This window comes from Seriola lalandi, unplaced genomic scaffold (genome assembly GCF_002814215.2).
Source record: "Seriola lalandi dorsalis isolate HSWRI2012SDOR001 ecotype SW California unplaced genomic scaffold, Sedor1 jcf7180002054930, whole genome shotgun sequence".
Lineage (NCBI taxonomy): Eukaryota > Metazoa > Chordata > Actinopteri > Carangiformes > Carangidae > Seriola > Seriola lalandi.
This window is the reverse complement of record NW_019525482.1, coordinates 457,167-473,109: the sequence shown is the minus strand read 5'-3', so window position 1 is coordinate 473,109 and position 15,943 is coordinate 457,167. Positions and strand designations below refer to the sequence as shown.

Here is a 15,943-nt window from a genome sequence, read left to right as displayed (position 1 = left end):
GGGGAGGGGGAGGGGGGGTTATTTGATGATCTGAGGGCAGTCGCTCCAGGCTTTGGCCTTTCTCTTGGCCAGCGCCAGCCAGGCCGGCTCTGTGGACACCTGCGGAGAGTCAGTGGAGGGGAAGCGCTTTGACACGTCTTTGACAGCAGGTGGCGACGGCGTCGAGTCCGCGATCTCAACTGAAACACAAACCACAGACACAAGAAGTTAAAGATCTCTTTGTTAAGACAGATTGATAGACTGTATTCTGACTGATCGTAATGATCATTTTCATTATTGATTAATCTGCTGATTGTTGTTTTGATGAATTTTTATTCCTCCGTGCAGCAACAGAGAGTTTTCAGGTTGTCCGTCCGTCCTATTCTCGTGGACAACAATAGCTCAAAAACACCTTGACAGAACTTCTTCAAATCTGGCACAAACATTCACTAGGACTCAAGGTTGAACTGATTAGATTTTGGGGGTCAAAGGTCAAAGGTCACGGGCGTGGTGACATCACAAAACACAGTTTCAGCCTTGTGAATGTGTTATCTCTGTAACACCTTGAGGGAATTTCTTCAAATTTACCAAAAACATTCATCTAGAATCAAGGACGAACTGATTAGAATTTGGTGGTCAAAGTTCAAAGGTCAAGGTCACAGTGACCTCACAAAATGCAGTTTTGGCCTTGTGAATACAATATCTCAAAAACGCCTCGATGGAACTTCTTCATATTTCCTACAGGCGTTCACCTGGACGAACTGACCTGATTATTGGCAATCAAAAAGAATCCCACACACTGTCGGACTCGCAGCTAACAATTTAGTCCTTGACCTTCATCGTCTAATACTGAAAACGTTGCATTAAATTTGCATTAAATTGTTTTGATTACCACTTTGGATCCACTCATCCTGTTCCTGCGCACCTGCCTCACAAAGTACATGAACCAAGTTTTCTCCTGATGTGAATTTTTACAACTTTGTATATATGAGGAGGTATTTCAGTTCTACTGACACTGATACATGATATACCGTATAAAATGGAGTATTAAACTTAGGGAAATAGTTCTGCATTAACAAGTACTTTTGTTTATAATTCTTTAAGTATATTTGACTGTTAATAAGTATATTTTGAAAGAAGAAGTATTCTTAATTTGTTGTAGTACTACTTTAAGTAAAGTAGTAAACTCATCCTCACATTTCAGAGGCTGGACCCAGTGCTGTTTAACATTTTTACCTGGTGAACGTCTTAAGTGATGAACCGATTATCAGAGACTGATTATCACGCAGCGGGTGTGGGTCTTACCGGTGACGGAGCTGGGTAAAGTGTTGGCCTTCTTCAGCTGCTCTCTGCGCTCCAGCCGTCCCAGGAGGCTGTCGGGTCTCTTGGGCTCCTCTGGGGTCTGAGGTTTAGAGGAAGGACTGGAGCTCCCGCTGCCTCTGCTCTCGGTGGGACTCACCAGTGTCACCTGCAACACAGATTTGTGATTCTGTCAGAGGAGAGAAGCTACGTTGAGGAGATTTTGTGTGCGATCAGAGTTAATATCAGAAAGTGGGTGAAGAGGCTGTCTGGCACACGTACGCTGTCTCTCTCTCTCGCCTGTTTCTCAGCCAGCTTGGCCTCTCTCTGGCTGCGGCGCTCCTCTCGGTTCTGCTGCTGCTCCCTGAAGCCCTTCTGCTTCTGCAGAGCCAGTGTGATCCACAAGGGTCCGGCCTCCTTCTCCTGGACCTTCGCACTGTCCAGCGAGTGCCTGCTCTGAAGGGACGGTTTTTCTGCACGAGGAACACATGAGTATTTGTATGTGACTAGGAAAGATATCGTTAAAATCCTATGATAAGTGTGTCTCAGGTCTCTCACTTCTGTTCCTCACTTTGAGAAATATGAGCATGTTTTTCTACCAAACCCCATTTTCCATTCAACAAAAGAAGCAGAAGTTCTCAGATATTAAAGGGCGGTTCACATGTTTTCAAGCCTACTTTAATACGACACTCACATTCCCACATTTACATTGAATAAAACTGCAATCATTTCTCCTGTTCTTACTGGGCAAGAAACCCCTAACTTATTTAATTTTAATCTAACTTGAAGGGAAACTAAATCCACAGCTCTGGTGGTCCAAGTTACAGTCAGAGTTTGTGTGAAATTCCCTCTTTATTAGCTGAATAGTGGATGAACAGTAAGAAGTTTTCCTAAACAAAAGGACTAACATTGACAAGATATTTTAAAAAAAGAACTGTTTAAAGTTCCTCCAGACATGTTTTCAGCTCTGTAGAAATCCTCTGCTATGATTCATATTTTGGGTTTTCACACATAAAAAGTGAACTACCGTATTCCTACGCACTAGCGCACCTACGGAGTGCGCTGTATTCGCAGGTGCACTTGCGTGTAGGAATACATTAGTTCAGCGATAGAAAAAATGTGGTGCCAAAGGAAAAGTGCTGTTTTCACGGGAAGATAAAGAGCTGAAAATATTCTACATGAAGCTTCATTTAAACAGATGTTGGATTGTTTCGGTGGGCGTCTTTTAAAAGTGTCTAAAACAGGTTTTTTTCTCGTGGCCCCGCCCACAGCAGCTCATCACTCTGACGGAGCGGCTTTCCGAACTAATGCAGGTAATGTACCGACTATATGTGACTACCTCACACAACCCCACGTCAAAACACCTGAACTGTCCTGACACTGTTCAGTATCCAGCCCCACATGAGACACCTGATCAACGCGCTGCAGGTCGGAGGATTTTGCTCCAGGAACCAAGATTTCATGTTTTAAAATTCATTATTTGGTGGGAAAGTGTCTTTTACTGAGCCGCCATCTTGACGCTTCCTTAAGCAGCAGGACTCCTGGACGTAGCGTCACTCACCTCTCCTGATGAGCTCCGTCTTCCTGTCCGCCTTCTCTCTCCAGGGGATGTTGATGGAGGGGAAGAACGACCTCTTCTCCTTGGGCTCCTCCTCCCCGTGGACCTGGCTGCTGCGGTGCAGATGTGCCACGGCTGAAGGTTCCTCGCTCCTGCTCGTCTGCTCCTGGCTGGACGAGAGGACGGGAGCCACAGAGTCGCCGGGCGGCACGTGGACCGCTTTAGGAAGCGGCGATGGGGGAGGTGTCGGGACCGCTCCGGTGGGTTTGGGTGACGTGGTCGGTCTTCGGTAGAGCGGCGGTTTTGAAAGCACTTTCTCACCCTCGCTGTGCGGGGTCGGGCTGGTGGACTTACCCGGTTTAGCCCGAGGGACGGCGGGGGAGGCAGATGCATGTAAGTACTTGCAGACCACGCCTTCTTTCTGGGGCGAGGCAGGACTTGATTTATCGGAGAAGACAGAGGAGGCGTCAGAGTCCGGCTCCATGGGAGTAAGAGGCGAGGGGACGCCGTCGAAGCTGTCTCCAGCGCTGTAGCGTTTCTTCCTCTTCTCGGTGGACTGTTCGCTGTGAAAGCGCAGGGAGTAGTTGGTCCTCCGCAGCTTGATGCCAAAAGGCGACGGCTTCTCCTCGCCATCCTGGCCCCGCTCCTCCCCCTCCTCTCTGCCGTCAGACGCCTCCGTCTCGCTCAGAGCCCTGCTCTTCAGATCCGCCCCGTCAGGTTTGTCTCCGGGGCTGGGAACCAGGAAGGAGGGCAGGTCTTTGGCAAACATACACTCCTCCGACCCTCTCTCGACGATGCGGACCGTTTTACTCGTCCTGTTCGGAGGTTTGGTGGTCGGAGCTGGCGAGGCTGCGGTGGGGCTGGCGGTGGGAGGAGCTTCCTCTCCCGCTTCCTTGTCGTCGGCAGCGAACACCTCGGAGTTCCTGTTTGAATCTCCAAACTTCTTCTTCGCAGGGGTGATGGAGAACTTGGCGTTGGCAGACATGGTCTTCCTGAGGTTGGAGTGGGAGAACGCCGGCTGGTCATCGCCGCCGGGCTGAGGCTGGTTCCTGTTCAGGTCTGTGTACTCATCGTACTTCCCCTCCTCCACCCCCTTGAATATCTTGGACCTGATACTCGCCCACTCTGCCAGGATGGAGGCGCTGGACTGGTCTGTGGAGAGCGCGGACTCGTTGAGTGATTTGGTTTTTCCAGACTTGCGGTCAGGTGAAGTCTTGCTCTTGGGGGGCGGAGTCCCCTGAGCCTTTCTGTCCTCGCCAAGCCCCAGCAGAGACTTACAGGCGGTGTCTTTGATCTGGTCCAGATTGACGGCGGTCCCGCAGAGCTGAGCGCCTGTCACTAAGATGGCCGTGTGGGGGACGTACGGGGACGTCGGCAGGTTGGGGGATTCTGGTCCGTCAGAGGACGAAGCCTTCGCTCCGTCTCTTTGTTCTGCTGCGGCGCCGCTCTGGTGGCCGGGGGGCGGAGTCACAGGCGTCAGGTTGACCTTCTGGAACAAGATCTGCTTCTCTCCAGAGGAAACCTTGAAGGAGAACGGCCTCTGTCGCTCCTCCATCTCCCTCCAGCGCAGCTCCTCCGCCCTCCTCTTCCTCTCCTGTGGATCTGAGCTGCCGTCAGCCTCCTCCCCTGACACCCTCCTCTGCTTCTCCTCCTTCCTCATCCTCTCCTCCGCCTCCACTTTCTTCTTTTGCTCCATCTCCTGCAACCTCAGCTCCTCCGCCTCTTCCTCCTTCTTTCTTTCCTCCTCTTCCTCTCTCAGCTTCCTCCTCCTCTCAGCCTCAAGCTCCTGCTGCCTTCTCGCCTCTTCCTCCTCCTTTCGCTTCCTCCTCTCCTCCTCCTCCTCCTCTTTCCTCCTCTGCTCTTCCACTCGCCTCCTCTCCTCCTCCTCCTCCCGCTGTCGACGCTCCTCCTCTTCTCGCATCCTCCTTTCCTCTTCTTCCCTCTGCATCCTCTCCTCCTCCTCTTGCCGCCTCCTTTCTTCTTCCTCTCTCATCCTCCTCTCCTCCTCTTCCATCCTCCTCCTCTCTGCCTCCTCTCTCTGCCTCCTCTCTTCCTCCTCCTGCTGTTTACGACACCTCTCCTTTTCCTCCTCCAGCTCACGCAGCCTCATCTCCTCGGCCCTCTTCCTCCTCTCCTCTTCGTCCTGTCTGAGCCTCTGCTCCTCCAGCTCTCTCCTCCTCCTCGTCTCCTGTCTCTCCTCCTCATGGAGTCTCTGTTTCTTGAAGCTTTCCAGAGGCTCTTCAACAGAAGCTCTGCGCTGGTCGTCACCGGAGACGCCGGCTGCCTCCATGTCCTCCTGCACCACACCAGGGATGGACACCTCCTGGAGGTCCTGTGGAGGAGGAGGAAGGTGGAAGTACGATTAGTCTCTTCACCATGGAAACGGGGGGAAAGGTCACAAAATTAATCAACAACATGCTTGTTATAACTCGTATCTCGACGATGGCTCCGTCTCACCTGCGTGAAGCGCCGGTGCTTGCGGGAAACCCTCTGGTTTTTTGGTTTGACGGACAGTTTGTGCTTGGCGGCGGTGTTGTCCAAGCGAGGAACAGACTGCGGGACGGCGTCCAGGTTGATGGACTCAATCGTACCAGTGGGATGAAGAACTCGTTTGGATCTGGGGGATTTCACCGGCGTGGTGTGTGCGTGGGCCCCCGGGACCTGCTGTCATCAAAACAACAGATTCATTTAAAACTGGAACACACCTAGTCGTCTTAATATCTTAAACATTGTTGGACGTAAATCAGAATCGATGAAGCAGAATCAGAGATATCCTCTTTTTTATTTTGCACATTAACCTCCGAATATGGCGCCCCGTTATCCACAATGCAACAGACAGTTGTGCTGACGAGGAGCAGGTACAGAGGTCTGGTGAGCTCACTTCCTTCTGACTCCACAGTGATGTCACTTAGCTATCAGCAGAATAAATCCGGCCCTTACTCGGGCCACATGCCTGATTTGTTCTGGCCCAGTTAACGCCCGGTTCCACGGCCCGAATCTGGCCCATATACAGCACGATCACCAGATGCTCCTTCCACATCTGGAGCACACACAGAAAAATCCTCTGGCTGTCAGTCAAAAGCGGAGGATAGCGGCCGGACTCTGCACAGATGTGGAGGTGTATGGGCCAGACTCGGGTCGAGGATCCAGACTTATGTTGGGCCAGATGTTCACGCTTCACTATCTGGCTCCTGCAGCTTCCTCTGGAGCCACAAAAGGCTTCACACACACAGTGGTACTCCTTTAAAAATGGATCTGAACAAGTTGAAGAGTTCTTACCTTTGGCTCTGTTTTCGGTGGCTCGGCTTCTACCTGGGCCATCACCTTCAGAGGGCTGCGGGGAACCTCCTCCTCATCCGAGCTCCCCTCATCTCCCTCGCTCCTCCTCATTGAAGACGGCCTCTGGCCAAACTTTATACCTTGTGCTATCTGCCTCTGTGAGATCAGCAAAGAGGGAAGAATCACACACACACACACAGGAGATGAGTGATCGGGGACGGAGCGGACATCTCTACGTGCTCTCACCTGCAGATTCCGAACTTTATCCGACACGTTTTCCTGGGACATGCTGTGATCCAGACCGGACTCTGTCGCCGGCTCCTCTGGGATGAAGATGCTGTCGTGTGAGAGAGCTCGAGATCCGATGGGATTCAACTCCCTGCAGGACGAGACAGAGCGTCTTCACCGTCAGCCCTTCATTCATTCATCACGAGCTCTACGTAAATCACTTTGCACAGTTAAAATGAGAGACCTCTTTACACGCCGTATTTGAGTGTCAAGCTTTGATCTACAGATTGTGAAACCACAACGTGCAGCGTTTATGAGAATCTGTTTTAACGCTTTCATGTGTCTGAAAGTGAAAGCATCTGATAAGAAGCTGTTGTCGTCACTCACTCTCTGGGTGAAGGCGGTGAGACATAAACGAAGAGTGAAAGCTCACAGACAAAATAAAACTGGATGGGTCCATGTACTGACCTCAGATTCTGATTGGACTCCTCGTCATCAGAGACAACTCCGTTACACACTTCCCCAGTAGAGAAACTGGCCTTTAGCTCTGCTCCATCGACGCCCCCCTTCGCCTCCCGCTTCTTCTTCTTCCCAAACAGTCGTCTGAAGGGCTGGAATTTGCCCTGCCGCCTTCTCTCTGTCGGAGGAAGGGAAGATATGATAACCACAGCTACACGCAATCACACAATCAATCTTTATATTGCACCCTGGTGTTAGATAACGGGCAGGACTGTTGCCTATGGGGCATGTTTCTGTATGTGTGTAGATGACGAAATGCAGTTGAATCAAAGGAAAATAAATGAAGACAGCAGATGGAATGAGGAGAAAACCTTGGCTCCTTGGTTCATACTTACTTGTATTTACAGGAAGCGGAGAAGATAAACAACACGCATGATAACAGACCCACAGCCAATAGCAGCTCTAGCAAAACAGTGACCAATATCTTTGACTGAAGACAGAGGAACATTAACTCCATGATTCGTCCTGAGAGAAAGGAAAGTAGTGAAGAGAGAGAGAGAGGCACCCTGACTGTCCGAGGGTTAATGTCAAATGTGCGACTCGTATCATATTTGACCTGCAACATTTTAGATAACAACAATAATTATTATTTAATGACACATTTTTCACCATTAATCACTGGAAGATTTTCTTATCCATCAGTCACCGAGGCAACCCCTGTAACCATCAATTAGCATAATAAAGGCCGGAGATAAGAAATGTGACTGACGCAATAAAACAGAAAAGATGTAATAAACTCTGCCGCTGCTGGTTCATGAGGAAGTCAAGAAGCAAAGTTGAGAAATTAACTTTGGACTTTTGGTTGTTATCTTTATTTCCTCATCATCCTTCGTGCCTGGAAGCTGTAAACTCTTAACCGCAGGCTGAACTTTCCCCCGTGTGAAAAAGGAAAACGTCACTCTGCTCTCTCCTCAGGATCCCAGAGACCAGATCTGCCGACATGATGTCAGTTGAAGATGTAAAAAACAGATCTCTCTCTCTCTTTGCTTTATTTATTAAAATACACTAAAGAGTGTTTCTTCAGAGCAGCTCCGTCCTCTTACGGAAGTCTGACTGTGTGTTTAGTTTTCGTCCGTGTGTTTGTTTGTGCGTCTGAGCGGATTCTCCTGGAGGTCCGCTGGATAAACTCAGTGGGTGAGGTTACAGGGAGGCAGAGCTACTCTACACCACTGTGCAGACAGGCGTCCTGGGGCTCGCTCAGGATCCCTTTCACAGCTATAAGTAGCAACTGGTGTGGGGTTTCACTAAACCAGAGGCATCATGGGAAATGATACAGTAAACTCATTTCCCCAGTTAGATCTATGACCCTGAAGTGTGCGTCTTTTAGTGGTATATATATATATAGTATATAAATATAAATACTTCACAATTAAACATGTTCTTTACTCACTACAGAGACATGATCATACTGCTGATAGAGTGTGGGAGGTATTTGTTATTCCTGTCAGTACAGGCAGAAAGAGAAGACTTTTATCCTGTAAGAGTGAATGTGACGACGTAAATCACGTCAATCAATAGCCATGAATTGTTTTTACAGAAACTACAGCATCAGTCTTATATCACCATAACTGTGATATAGTCCCACAGAAATGAGAAGAATATTGAATTTGACAAGGTTGGAAATTCCCTCTTTCTTCCACTTTCTCTATTTGGACTGAAAATATGATTTTGTTTTTTCACTGAAGGGAGAAAATCTAATTTATTGAGAAAAGGTTTAAAGTGTGTTTTTTCTTAATGGAGATTTTTCACAACTGATTTTAACAGTTTACAAACGTGCTCTTCCAGCTACATGTACTTATATCTCCCTGACTACACAACCAACAAGCGTTAGGAAAGAAGATTGATACCACTAGCTAGCAGCTAGTTAGCTTGGTTTAGCATAAACATTGGAAACAAGTGGAAACAACTAGCCTGCGTCTGTCCAACAGTAACAGCTGAAGCTCTAATTAACACAGTTTGTTTAATTCCTACATGTTGTTTTTACACCTTTGAACAGGATTATTACTGTTGAACAGAGCTAGCTAGCTTCCCCTTTATGCCATGCTAAGCTAACTGGCTGCTGGTTGTAGCTTCATATCCAACACCAAGAAAGTGAATAAGCAGATTTACCAAAATTTTACATTTAAAAAATATATACTGTATATTGTAAGTTTTCTGAAGTGACCAGTTGCTTGTGTTGTGCGTCACATGATCACATGAGACAGGAAAAGGTGGAAAAGATCATTTTCTTACATTTCAGGAGCTGAAACTGGAATTCTAGATTTACATTTGAAGAATGGCTTAAAATATATTGACAAACTGATCAGTTCACAAATCATTGAATAAATCTACTAATCATCTAAACTCTACTGGGTTTTGATGATATTAAGTTTTCATTTTCTTTTTTCTTTCTTTCTTTCTTTCGTTTGTTTTTAGTTTAGTCTAAAAGTATTTCATGTATTTAACTCTTTCATTAGATAGATAGATACTTTATTTATACCCTAGGGGAAATTAATTTGTCCATTAGCTCATTGGTGATAACAATAATAACAGTTGATAATAAATAAACAATAATAAATAAATAATCCCACATCCTTCAATATATTAAATAAGAATATATTGAAAAAAACATGAATCTTTTTCAATGGCTTCGCTCATCATCTGTCAATCACAATAAAAAATCTAGGTCTTGTTTAAATAGAGACACTCGATGTTCGAACAGAGCACTAGTAAAACCGTCGACACGTTCAATACTGGCTGTGAGTGCAGTGAGTGAAGTGAAGGCGCGACACTGATGCTCTGTTTCCCTGCAGCATCCTCTCCCAGCATCAGGGCCCGTCCGGTGCCTCCACTCTGGTACAAAGCCCATGATGCATTGCCCTGGGCGTGCTCACATACTCATGCGTGAAACCAGAAAGGACACTTTTTTTCTGCAGCGTAGACGACGCAGCGGCGCTCCACAGAGCTGCCACACTAAACCCAACGCTGGTGAACTCGTGCTTCCTGTGTGTCTGCAGTGCAGTCTGTTTGGACCCAGGTCCTCGGGACTCAGACCCCTGCTGGTTTTCACTCAGACCATGTGAACAGGGAACATTTCACATCTGGTGAGGGCAAATGAACTGACAGCACAGAGAAGCAGCAGGAGGCTGGCTGAGAAGAACTGCCTCTCAATTCTATTAATACAAGATAAAATGCAGCCGACTTTTCTATTAGAGCCTCTAGAAGGAAAATTCAGGGTTTAAATTTATGGGTTTTCTGTGTCATTAAAGGACTAATTTGACATTTAGGGATTCATGTATATTTGCTTTAAGGGTGAGTGTGTGTTGAATGAGAACAATGATACCACCCTCATGTCTGTTCAGTATGAGGCTTCAGTCAGCTGCCTATTAGCTTAGCTTAGCACAAAGACGGGTTATTGGCGAGCATGGCTCTGACAGAAGGTTACAAAATTAACACTCACTAATTATGATAATAATTAAAATCAGCATGGTATACTTTTGTTTGATTCATACAGAAAAATAAAATGTAAAAATGAAAACTGTTTAATGTGGTGCAGAGACTCTGCGCCGAGCCGAGAAACATTCTGGCACATAAATGAACCATAAAAAGACAAACTGTCCTTTTTTAACTTTGTTTTTTTTCTATGGATTAAACAAATGAGACATATCACGCTAACTAACATGATGTCTCTGAGCTTTAGAGGTGCTGGTAGGTGGATAATGTTAGGCCCAAACTTGCTGTTTCCCCTGTTTCCAGTCTTCATGCTAAGCTAAGCTAAGCTAAGCTAACCAGCTGCTGCCTGTATTTTTCTCAGATAACTTTTGGTATAGGAAAGTGAAAAGGTGTATTTCCTGCTGGCCATATCCTCACATTTAGCTGCCATATATGAGAGTGGCATCCGACTCTCCAATCAGAAACATACTAGAGTGATGACACTCATACTGCACGTCAACATCTGCAACTGCATTTAGATTAGATTAGATTAGATTAGATTCACTTTATTAATATATTAATTTATTGAAAAACACAACTTGTTTTGAAAGGAATGAAAGTATTTTTTTTCATGAGCTGTATTTTTGTCAGTCAAGCAGCCAAATCCAAACAGACCACAGAACAGTGTTCACCAAAATATGAAGCTAATTTTGTCCCATAGCACAATAGATGCAACAATAATTTTAATATTATAACAAATAAGAAAATACAAACAAGTTATTTTAGGATTATTTTATAATATATTTGCCTGTTCTGTTGATCATAAGCAATAAAACAGATAAACTGGACATATGTTATATGGAAAACAAAGCTCAAAACTGTCTTCTGATAAACATTACTGAATAAATAAATAATACTTTAATATTATTGTATAAAATAAATACTATATACATTGCATATTCTGAGAATACTAAGCTTATTGAGACAAAAAGCAAAAGTTAATTAGTGAAATTTAAAATCTGTCCCCAGGTTTTGGGTCAGTTGCAACATCTGAATTCTTCCATTCAAATAAATATTGTGAATGATATATAATATGTAATCATCTTTAAGTGGTAAGGGTAATTAGCAGACAGATGTAAGTTTAACATATAAAAGTTTGGTTGTTCTGGTCCAAATATTCTCTGAGTAACTGAGAGAAATTTAAAAAAATGTTGCAACCGTCCTCAGTTTCTCCGACGCTACAGATCTAATATATCCCATATCTCATCACATTATGTCTGAAACTGTTTAAAGAGAAGTTGGTGGAGTATATGTGATCAAAGAAGAAGACACAGCACACCACAAACATCAGTAAAGGTTTCTTCAGATCTCTCCCATCAGGTCAAACCCATCACCACACCATGCAGTTCTTAAAGAGACAGTGACACCAGAGTCACACTGAGGTCATTTGATCCTGCTGACGTGCTCGCTGAACGCACTGTCTCTTTAAGATGTCGCTGAAAGCACTCAATTTTTCCTATTTACCTGGGCCTTTGGATTCGGTTACCTCTAAAAGCATGTCATGCTTAGTTTCCACGGCGTCCGTTGCCATGGTCACTGCACACCTTGGTGAAAGAAGAAGGAAGTGATCATGGGGATGCTGTTGTCTGCTTTAAAGGAGAAAGTGTGAGGGAAGACAGAGCACGATGTCGCTTGGTGGTGTAGAAATGTTAGAACTAGAAAATACACAGATAACTGTTTGTCCTGTCTAATGATTAGAGATCCTCCATAAAGATACAGCAGAAACAATCACATGAAACCACCTCTTATTTACATCTCATAAACTGACAGGAACAAACAAAGCACAGACTGCTTCTTGAACCCTGAACCCCGGCGGCCTCCAGCCAACACCTATCTGCAGAGCAGAGCCAGAGGTTTTCTGATGTACTGCGGAAATGTGTGTCGTCGTGTAAAACCACAAGCGCCCGGGCCGGCTGTAGAAAACCAGAGAGGGTGTGAGAGACAGTACTGAGAGAGCTGGAGAGGAGCCCGCTGTCTCCAGTGGGATCAGCATGCCGTGGGCTTCCTTCCTGAGGCTGACGGAGCTGGACCGACTCTCTCAGAAATGTCTCGCCACCCAAAAAAAGGCTCTTTGTCCCGTCTGACTCCAGCCAGCGCAGGAACAAGGAGCGAACAAGCATGTTTGGTAGGAGGGGGTGTGTGAACACAGACAGAGTGTGTGAGAGACTGTATGTGATTGTGTCTGCGTTGGTAAAGAGAGATACTGTGGATTTTCTTTTTGTATTGTTTGACTGTTTGGCTGCCGCTCCTGATGTGGAGCAGATGTGTGTGTTTGCTGGTGTGTGTGTTTGTTAACCTGCTGCTGCAGAGGACAGATCGGGGAGCAGATAGAGATGGGATGAGAGAAGCACGAGGAGCAGCCATGTGCTCTACACAAGCAGAGGATACAGCTGCATCATAGTATGGCAGTGGCATAGCACGATGCTGCACCTCCAACAACCCAGCAGCTCAACATCATCTGATGGTGACACAGCTCTGCACCAGAGCGGGCCAGACAACTGCCAGAGTCCTGATGGCGTGGCTTAGTGTTGCTGTAGCGGCAAAGGGCCATAACCTTACAGCACAAGTAGCTTGCTGACAAAGCAGACAGACGGACGTGGCGGAGCCGTGTAACAGTTTACCTATTTCAGCTGCACAGCTTGAGATGGCTGCGCACCACTGCAGTAAAACCTTAGGGAACATCGATCTGCCCTTTTGCACAAAGCTCGTTTTACCCAGACGATGCTGCCTCCGCTGTGGCTTTGGGAGAAAACGGTGAAATAAATACAGAACAGAGACAGAAGAGCAGGTTTGGGTTTGTTAGGTCTGTTAGCATCAGGTGCACTCAGAGTGAGGGACATGGTGGGGGGACATGACGGTGGCGTGGAGGGTGACATGGGAGAGGGAGGATGAGGAAGCACTTCCAAACAGGAGAACATGAGAACATGATGTGTGACGCGTCTACGACAAACCGAACGTCCGTTTTCACCATCACTGTTCACTCATATACCGTAGTTTGAGCAGCCTCTGGTTTCCACGGCAACACGTTTGCAGTAGCCGGAGCCAGAGGGAGACAGACGAACTCGCACAACAAATCCTTATCACTGTAAACAGACTGAAATGGTTTACTTGGCGCACACCTGCACGTGCACAAACACTGATGTTTTAACAGCAGCTGCACCGAGCAGGACGAGGTGCCAGGCACATGGACGAGGAGGGAGCGCCCAGGCGCGCTTGTCATTTAGCACGAGTTCAGAGCAAAAGGCTTGTGTGGGTGTGATTAATTATTATCTGCTCAGTCAGCCACGAGAGTAACACCACGTTCCTCCAGAAGAATCATCCACTGCTACACTGGCTTCCCCGTAAACATTCATCTGTGATGTTAATCTGAATCAAAGTGTTTATTCACATTATTCAGCATCATTACGTAACTGCTGCACATTTCCCATCATGCATCTCACTTGACAGAGCTGTTCCTCAGACGTCTATTTCAGCACGACATCAAAGCTCATGTTCCACTTGGTTTTCATGAGAATCCCTTCTCCTCTCACCTTCCACTCGCGCTGTAAACACAGTAATCTTCACGTTGCCGTGACAACAGACGAGTCCCACATGTGTTAGCAAACAAGTCGAGTTCAGCACGTCTGACCCAAATCTACGTCTGAGTGTACTGGACCACAAGGAACTCACATTAGCAGCTCTGAGCTAAACGCTAACGTCAACATGCTAACACGCTCGTGCTAACCAGGTTTGTTTACTGTGCTCATCCTGTTAGCATGCTGACACAGCAGGAAATATGGTGCTAGAGGATCACTGAGGTCAGCGGTACATCCTCTGAGGACCATGAAGCTTCAGTACAACATTTTTTCACAGCAGGAACTGCCTTGTTTATATTTCTTTTCTTCCAACTTTGTCTATTGATATGCACCAAAACACCAAAGCAAATTCCTTGTATGTCGGAAACCTACTTGGCAATAAACCTGATTCCTAATGGTTGAGATATTTCAGTCTGTTAAATATCGCAGACGTTCAGGAAAGCGAAACAAACTCGGAACAAAAACTCCCAAAAACCTGCAAAAGGAAGAATTATATTTTTTGGATTTTGAGAATTGCAGCTCTTACACAAATAACAAAGGGCTGGAAAAAGCTAGAAACCTCTCAGGGTAAACAAGTGGTTAGAAACAGAAGAAGACATTTATAATAACTTACAAAATCAATAATAACGAAAGCAAGCTGGAAAAAAGATGGGACCTCTTCAAATTAAGCGAAGCCAGTTGATTAATCACACTATGAATGTCAATGAAACATCAGACGGATCATGTTGAGAAGATGATTTGAGTATTATACATGAAATAGCAACATGAAACAAACTGATTGTTTTTTATTTTATTAAAAACTGCTCTATTTTCTTCTTATTTTATGATCGATTGTTCTCTTTACTTCTATTTTTATGCTTCTTTTATTTCTGTTCAGCACATTGACTGACCTCTGTGTGTGATAGTGTGCGACACAAATACATTACACATTTGTGCATATACGTTATATGTGCACAAGGGTGTGTATATGTTTGTAGGTGCATTTGTGTACGTATGCATGTGTGTATTTGTATGTGGGAACCTGGTGGTATAGATATACAGAGCAGTAACATCTACACTGTCGCTCACGTGTGCTGTGTTCAGGGTCAAGGGGAGAAAAGAAAACATGTTTAAATGTCAAAATGAAATGTAGAATGTTTCATTGACATTAACTGACTTAATAAAGTATTAAACACAATGGTGGCCACGCTGCTAAATCCTGGTTCAAGATACGAAACACTCCAGTCCAACAACCCGTCAACGCTGCGTCTGAGGATTATATAACACTCAGTATTTTCTCTTCCTGACATTATGCTGCGAGACGTTCTTGGCATTTATCTGTGCTGGACGTCCAAAGGCTGCATGAGGAGAAACAATGGACTTCAGAGTGACACGCAAAACGTATCACATGACCGCGGTTTATTTTCAACACTAGCCAACGGTTAACTAACAATCCTCGTGTGTAAACAATCAACAAAGAGGCCTTCTGATCCCGCTTCAGCATCTCCAGCACAAAACACTGAGACTGCTGACGGGTTCAGACGTACGGGGATATCGATACACTTCACTGAATCACCTCGTATGACAACCGGCTGCTCAGAACGGTCCTGAACGCACGGATCCACGAGTACACTGAAAGAATAAATGCAGACTGCACAAAGCATGAAGAGCTACAGCTAACAGTTCATCACCCTCCTGTATGAGAATGTCTTCTTACCGTCCTGCAGGCGCTCTGTGTGCGAGGGTATCTGCGAGTGTGCGGCCGTTCCACCTGCCTGCTGTCACTGTGGATCTAGGGCATTACCTGGAGTCAGGTGTCAGATGCAGTGAGGGCTTAGTTATGTGTGTGTGTGTGTGTGTGTGTGTGTGTGTGTGTGTGTGTGTGTGTGTGGAGAATGGCGGAGTAAACATCCCTTGATATTCTCATATTGATGAAAGTTTGATTGCCTTCCTAAGGCGCAGTCACGTACTCTGGACTGAAAACTGGTAACTCATGCCAGTGTTGTGGGCTCACCTCACACCAGTGCACATGTGTGTTGGAGTGGAGCACATGTAG

General features: G+C 45.9%; 1 protein-coding gene across 2 annotated transcripts in view; it reads right to left on the bottom strand.

The window, feature by feature from the left end:
• Window positions 1-6: 6 nt before the first annotated feature.
• cracd (capping protein inhibiting regulator of actin dynamics) overlaps window positions 7-15,943 on the bottom strand; it is a 19,724-nt gene continuing 3,787 nt past the window's right edge. Inside the window, exons 1-9 of one of the 2 annotated variants that reach the window (XM_087170146.1) lie at window positions 12,955-13,053; window positions 6,812-6,980; window positions 6,362-6,494; window positions 6,116-6,271; window positions 5,294-5,500; window positions 2,840-5,168; window positions 1,561-1,751; window positions 1,285-1,447; window positions 7-179 (exon numbers count right to left, since the gene is read on the bottom strand). In XM_087170146.1, the coding sequence (XP_087026272.1) occupies window positions 19-179; window positions 1,285-1,447; window positions 1,561-1,751; window positions 2,840-5,168; window positions 5,294-5,500; window positions 6,116-6,271; window positions 6,362-6,494; window positions 6,812-6,980; window positions 12,955-13,015 (3,570 nt within the window). In that variant the 5' untranslated portion in view covers window positions 13,016-13,053 and the 3' untranslated portion in view covers window positions 7-18. Of the gene's footprint in view, window positions 180-1,284; window positions 1,448-1,560; window positions 1,752-2,839; window positions 5,169-5,293; window positions 5,501-6,115; window positions 6,272-6,361; window positions 6,495-6,811; window positions 6,981-12,954; window positions 13,054-15,943 lie in introns of those variants that run through there. The other variant, XM_087170145.1, reaches the window with a different exon arrangement.